At 36.6% G+C, this 7292-nt stretch overlaps 1 protein-coding gene across 1 annotated transcript; it reads right to left on the bottom strand.

The window, feature by feature from the left end:
- Nucleotides 1–729: 729 nt before the first annotated feature.
- On the bottom strand, nt 730–3970 carry LOC121250918 (50S ribosomal protein L20). Its single transcript, XM_041150177.1, has 3 exons — nt 3789–3970; nt 2503–2696; nt 730–1050 (listed from the first exon to the last, which is right to left on the bottom strand). The coding sequence occupies exons 2-3, from the start codon at nt 2686–2688 to the stop codon at nt 859–861; spliced, it is 378 nt and encodes a 125-aa protein (XP_041006111.1). The 5' UTR covers nt 2689–2696; nt 3789–3970; the 3' UTR covers nt 730–858.
- Between the last annotated feature and the right edge of the window lie 3322 nt (nt 3971–7292).

Here is a 7292-nt window from a genome sequence, read left to right as displayed (position 1 = left end):
TCTTGGTTTGTGGAAAACTACACTTTCATCCTCTTACTCATAAGTGTTTTATGTACTTATATACCCTAAAATTAAATTATCATTGCTGTCACATTATATACCCTCTCTTGGGCCAAGATTCCATTTTCCGACTTAATTGGAGGGTATTTTGTAAAGCGAATCATATTATGGAGATAAATATAGTAATTGTGCCATTGTCATTGGCATCATCCATATGGACCATATCAAGACTTGATTTCCGAATAGAAATGACACCACATATTATCATTTTATGTCTTGACCAAAAATACCTGTATACTATAAAATTTTCACCATCTTACAGCATATACATTCTCTGCACTTCACGTTTGACTCTAGATTCTACACCCAATATTTTAAATCCAATATTGATCAAGGTTTTAGAAACTACTCCAGCCAAAGTTGTTAAGGTAGCTCAACAACAATTTTTTTTTTTTTAATAACCGTGAATGTTCGGGCCAGCTTGCGCGCACCTCAACTAATCTCATGGGGCCCTGAAGTTAACGATCAGGTAAACTTCCAGTAACCCTAAGGGGACTCGAACTGGTGACCATTGGGAAGTAAATCCAAGACTGGACCAGTTGAGCTACCCCTCAGGGTTAACAATCAAGCTAATATTTCTCAAATTTTTTTAAGTGCTACTAGTATCTGGAACTCTTCCAAATATATGGCGCGAATGTTACATGAAGATAGGAGAAAGGAGGACGGAAAGAACCAAAATAATTTTGAAAGATCTAATATAAAATTACAAGATGCTCCGGAAGCCGAAAATGTCACCAACTTTTAACTGTTCAGTTTCCTTAAAAGGCCATGAGAAGGATCAGTGTTCTGAATTACCAGTTACACAACAATCGAAATGCCCTCCTTTTTGGGAGGAAACACTACATTCTTGTTTCCCGGGAATGCATTGCTAGAGATGTCTACCAGGGCCTTGAAACTGTATGGTTCGTGCATAGAAAGTTCTGACAATACTTTTCTGTTCAGTTGGATGTTCTCCTTCAACAGACCATGCATGAAATTACCGTAGCTAACCTGATAAAACAGAAATAACAAAAACATCACTTTCTAACCTGGAAATATGCACAATAAAGCAACCCAACCCACTAAAAACATTGTCTATGCCTCATTTCTTACTGAAAAAAAAACTATTTAAGTGTTTATCCATAGGTTCACAGCAGGACAGTACTCCACCAGGGTAGAAGCGCAGGATGTGCATTCCCCCTGACAATGGAGAACCGACTCCTTAATATTTATGATTTGAAGAAGTGAACTAGTCCACAAGGTTGCATAATATTTCTCAAGGTCAAGATAGTAAATCATCCCTTGATGTGTATCACATGAAGGAGCCAGCAAGAGAAAAGAGAATCGTACTTTTACACAATCTATCAAAACCAATATGCCATGTCTGTAGACACTGCCATGCATGTACACTAAGATTCTTGAGCTTTTAACTTAATGGACAGAGAAAGGTAACAAACTGCTCCTTTTAGAACCATCTAACTGACACTAAACACCAAACACCCACTAGAAGCTATTACTTCATAACTTTTGATTGATAAACCACTACGTAATAAATGAAAACTTAATAGAAAGTACATAACCTAATGTAAATCCTTCAGACCAAGATAATGTGGCAATTACAACAGGAATTAATATACAGTGTCTTCTTAGGGCCCAAGAGGAAAGGTGCAAGATCTTGGGTTCTTAAACTTCCTAAGGTCAATAAAATTTAAAAAATTTGAACCAAGTGGACATTTATACCAGCAAGGTTGCATATTTTGATACTACTGCCATTGGGGCTTCACATCTGCCACGATGTATATGTATGCTTAAGCATTACAGTAGGTACATATCTAGTAATAGGTGTAAGGAAGAAAAATATATATGATCAAAATAAATAAATAATTAATACCCCGTGTAGGTGTAAACTCCTGTATACCCCATGTGTACTTGGGCTATGCCTATTCGTATTAATATAATCTGTTACTTATCGAAAAAAAAAATAAAGAATGTGAGTTGTAAAACTATCATGGAAAATATGGTCCCGGCCTTTCTCTAACAATTAGTCCAACCTATTTTATCATCTGCACCTCAGATAGCACCTCCTCCCCACAAAGTAGTGCTATAAATGACTGTACAGGACTACCCTTCTTTTATAAGTCCAGTTTTTTTAATAGGGTACGGAGGCGCAGGCCAATTACAAAGAGAAAGCACCTGGGTAGAGAGTATAAATGACTACCCAGTTGGGGAAAAAACGAATCATTAAACACATTATGCACCAAATTTCAAATCTTTTGTTACGTTGAATAGAACCAGTCAAACATATCCAGAGCTCAATTCTAATGGTACCCGATAAAACAAAATGGAAATTTGCATATACAACAAAATACAGTAGTTATGAAGACAGCCACTTTTTTCCGTGCATATTTCATCAAAAAAACAAAAACAAAAATGAACAAAAAATGAGAAGAAATAAACACATACCCCATGTTGGCGGGTGCCAGCATTGATGCGTTGGATCCAAAGGGAGCGCATGTCGCGCTTCTTGTTGCGACGGTCTCTGTAGGAGTACTGCAAGGCCTTCTCTACTCTCTCTCTGGCTATCCTTATGCAATTCTTGGCCCTGCCCCGGAACCCCTTCGCCAGCTTGAATATCTTGTCCTTGTTCATCTTTCCTTCTATTTTTGCCCACAAACAAACATACCCACACAATTCAATATCATGCGCAATTGCAGGTGGCACATGTCAAATGAAATATGCTAAATATGTACTCCAATATGCTAAACATGTACTTCAACACAGAATGATCTATTCAATGGGATGCCATGTACCAAAGTGATTCTTTCCCAGGATTGGCACTTAAAATACATCAAATTCATTTAACAGAATACTAGACAATTGCTCAAAATTTGAATCTGCTCAAAATGAAACCAGTGAATGGAAATAGAAGATTATTACTCAGTGGAACAAATTACGAGCAAGCACAATCAGTGGAACAAATGACTTCACCTTACAGAGAGAAGAGGTCGACAATGCTACCTGGGAATTGCAAGAAGAATCTGGCCTCTGGTGGCTGGTCAATGGCATAAATAGACAGTTTTAGGTGCACTGGTGTACTTAAACACAGAAAGAGAGGGAGGGAGAAATTGCTTACCGTGGAGTAGTAGACGGTGGCTAGAGTGGGTGGTGAGTTGCAGAGGAACTGGTTTCCAGCTGGCTCTGGGACTCTGGTGGCAGAAATTGGAGCTGGTTGCCGGAAGTGAAGTGAGGTTGTGAGAGAGAGAATAGATAAGAGTCAAAAGTTAGGATTTAATAAAACAGTGAAGTGCAAATAGAGAAAGAAAATCGTGGGTATCATACTTTTTTTTTAGCACTATAAGCGTTCATTCGGCAACAAAGTCCCAACTAATGTCAGGAGTGCACAAGTTCTTGACAAGTCAAGTATAAAAGGGAAATCTCCGAGTCCAATGGCCCCAAAAAGTGTGAATGCAGAGTTTCCAACCCAAGATGTCCAGTTTATATAGCTCACCCCAGTGTCAGCCCTTGGAGTTGGTATCATACTATCAGAGTCACCCTATTTCGGTAGGCTATAATAATTACTAGATTTTTTGGCTTTTTACCATGTCACAAACCGTTTCCTCTCTACATGTCATCACAAAACCAACCTCCACGCACCACACATATCAAGTAATCCATACACCGATTCACAAGCACAAACACCATCCAAATTTCCTACAAATTAAACAGTGGAGAGTGAGAGAGCATCATACCGAGCTTGGTGCGATGGTCGGCAGTGTTAGGTGGCGCCGCGAGGGAGAGAGACGGAGGAGAGGGAGACTTACCGGTTAGGAGAGGCTGCGACGGCTCGGCAGGCGTGGGGAGGGGGCGGCGGAAAACTCACAGGGAAGAGAGAGAGAGTGTGTGGCGGGATGGTGGGAGGAGAAGTAAGGTGGGGAAACCCTTTTCGGTCAAAACGGTGCGTTGCACCTTCCTGTTTAAGGAAAAAAAAAAAAAAAAAAAAAGAAGAAAAAACCGGGGGGCTGGGTTAGGTGTTGTAGGGCCTAGGAAGGAGATCTGTGGGAGAAATTGAAATGTGTTGAGCCGTTGATCTTGGCAAGAGTGTGGATTACTGGCAGACAGCAAGATAAAATGGAGTGGCCAATTTCCTGTCAAGTGCCGGCAATTTTTTTTTTAAAAGTTATCGAGTGTGCAATTTTTTTTTCCAACTATTTTTTAAACCCCTTAATCATTTTTTAAAAAGGAAAAAAATTACAAATTTACTAAAAAATATTTCTTTAATCATTAAGTAAAAGAAAAAATTACACTCGGTGATTTTTCTAAATTCCGATAAGCAAAATAGCTCTGCTACTCAGCCCTTTATATCTTACCGCTCCAATGTACCGCTTGAAAAAAAAAAAAAAAAAAAAAAAAAAAAAGAGAAAGAGACCAAGACGTCCATACTTTCTTTTGTTTTTAGACTTTTTCTGTTTTATGATTTTCACGAGACATCTTCCTGGATTTGATGGTTTGATTGGTAGTAGTTATTGAATTTCTCTGTTTTCATGCTTCAATGCTTATGCTTGTACTTCTTATTTCTTTCTGTTTGTTTCCGATCCATTAATTGTATTCATTTGCTCTCTCTTACGAAAGATTATATATTTCCTTTATGTGTATTAAAGACATACATTTCAGTGCTTGCTAATATTCAACCAATATTTTTTTTTTTTAATGGTTGCTTAGGAAACTCCTCCACTTGAGTTGGCATGGATTCTGACACAGAGCTCTCAGATATATAACGAGTTTGTTGATGTAAGACTTGATAATGATGAAGATATAACAATGACATTGAAGAATCCAATGTTGGAATGTCATTTTCATATGAGGAAGGGGTTCGGTCTTACCATATGAAGTATGTTTAAGCATACGGGATTTGGGGTGCTTAGAAGGAATTCATGATAAGGAGACGATGGGAAGTTCAAATAGTTTATGTTGGTATGTGCACGAAAAGGCTTATCGAAGAGTCAGGCTACCAAAATTCTCAAGCCAAGACCAACTGAGAAGATAGGGTGTAAAACTAGGATTAATACGACTTTAATTGATAAAGGTGGTTTTACCTTGTCTGGTGTAATATTGAAGCACACACATGTCTGTAGTCCTGGAAATATAAGAATTTTTAGATGTTTTAAGAAGGTATATGTTCGTGTGGCAAAGAGACTTGAAATTAATGTTGAGGCAGGAATACGCATGGAAAAGAATTTCAAGTCTCTAGTTGTTGAAGCAGGGGGACACAAGAATGTACTATTTGGGAAAAAGGCGTGTTGAAACTATATTGACAAAGTAAGTCAGCTTCGTCTCGGGGTTGGGGTGCTGAAGCGCTTTGTAATTATTTCAGAGAAATGCAAAGTTCGAATCCAGATTTTTTTCTACAAGATGGATGTGGACACTGATCTGAGGTTAAGGAATGTCTTTTGGGCAGACGCTCGAAGTAGAGCTGCGTATTATTCATTTGGAAATGTGATTACTTTTGATACAACGTACCTGACAAATACCTATAAGATGTCATTTGCATCGTTTGTGGGTGTAAACTACTATGGTCAGTCAATCCTATTTGGTTATGGGTTGATATCCAACAAGGACGCGCAAACTTTTGAGTGGTTATTTGAATCATGGTTGAAGTGTATGAATGACCAACTACCAAATGCAATAAGTACAGACCAAGATAAGGCAATGCAAATTGCAATTGTGAGGGTATTTCTGAGGTCTAGACATCTGTAACACCCTGCTCCTCAATTTTAAGAATAAAATTACTTTTAGAAATTCTCAAGGAAGCTAGAGTTCTACTACTGAACTTGACTTAAATTTTTTTTTTTCTAAAGGAAGCGCCAAGTACAAAGATTCCTTATAATAAATAGAGTCGTTTTGTATTAAAATACAAAAATTATAAATGAGAGTGCACAGAAAAATTTATTAAAATTTCTCAAAATATGTGCCATAAAAATCTTAACTTAAAATTTCTGTATATGATCTAGGCCATTGTCACGCCTCCTTGGACTAAATCTCGTCCTCTAGCATCATAAATATTCTCACTTGGAGTGGTTTAAAAACATAAAAAAAAAAAAAAAAAAAACTAAAATAAGTCGATGACTCAGTAAGAAACCCATAATAACATAAGCATATTTAACATAAGATTTTTCATAAAAGTTTTCATTCTAAGAACTTAAAATCATGACTGATTATACTGATGCTTATGCTATGCATGACTGATTTATATGAATTAATTGACTGATTTGATTTATCTGACTGATTTGACTTATCTAGCTTATTTGGTTGGCCGACACACTTAACTCTGTGTGCAAGGTTGTGCACTAACTTCCACTGTTGCAGCAAAGGAAGCCAACTGTGTAGTACTACGGTGGATCATGCTTGAGTCCACAGCTTGCACACCCACCCTAAAGCTGCATTGGTACCATGCATTTAAATGACCATCTGATTAACTATTCTAAGTTTATCTTACACTTAATCTTATGAAAGCTTATGTGTTTTATGCAACGTGAAATGCATGAGATGCATAATATATACATAACTATAATATACGGAATGAAACATGATGAATGATGTATTTACAAATATCATGACATGTGTGGTACATAAACATTGGTTTCGAAAGAATTGGCTTTAATAATAATATACATAACTAATTAACGTATGCTAATTCTAATTTATGATCAAGCTACTTACCTTGTAAGGTTTCTTTCTAATATTTTTGACACAAAATCGATCACAGTGCTGAACTAGGAGATTTATGATTTTTTTCAAATAACATGCGAAATGAAAATATTTATAAAGAGATTTGAGAGAGGGTGACAACCAGTTTGAGTTGGACTCAGTTAATACATGTAGTGACACTAATCTGCTGAACACTAAATCGTAATCATCTAAAAAAAGAGTTTGAATTTAAAAACATGACCTAGTAGTTCATTCAATGTAGGATTGGTAATGACTGAGACTGCGTAAGTGACTTCAATCAATGATGATTTTAAATTGAAATAAACGTATAATGACCGATATTTAAATTCTAAAAGAAATATAACTCATTCAATAAATAATAAATGGGATTTAACCTAGTTATTGAGTCTAATTAAAATTCCTAATCAACCTTAGTAATTTATCGTTCATGAGCTTATCCAATATGTCTCATTGAATATAATTTAGGCCTAATAAAAATTATAAATATTCCAACCTTAGAATTATTGAGCTGGGTCGTTACAACATCG

This window comes from Juglans microcarpa x Juglans regia, chromosome 1D (genome assembly GCF_004785595.1).
Source record: "Juglans microcarpa x Juglans regia isolate MS1-56 chromosome 1D, Jm3101_v1.0, whole genome shotgun sequence".
In the NCBI taxonomy this organism is placed as follows: Eukaryota; Viridiplantae; Streptophyta; class Magnoliopsida; order Fagales; family Juglandaceae; genus Juglans; species Juglans microcarpa x Juglans regia.
The sequence above is the reverse complement of the archived record's forward strand: the minus strand, read 5'-3'. Positions and strand labels throughout refer to the sequence as shown.

Excerpts from the sequence above, each read along its gene's own strand:
- LOC121250918 (XM_041150177.1), bottom strand. The coding sequence starts at position 2,688 with ATGAACAAGGACAAGATATTCAAGCTGGCGAAGGGGTTCCGGGGCAGG. Across the intron at positions 1,051-2,502 it reads CTGGCACCCGCCAACATGGG|GTTAGCTACGGTAATTTCAT; the intron begins GTATGTGTTTAT and ends CTGTTTTATCAG.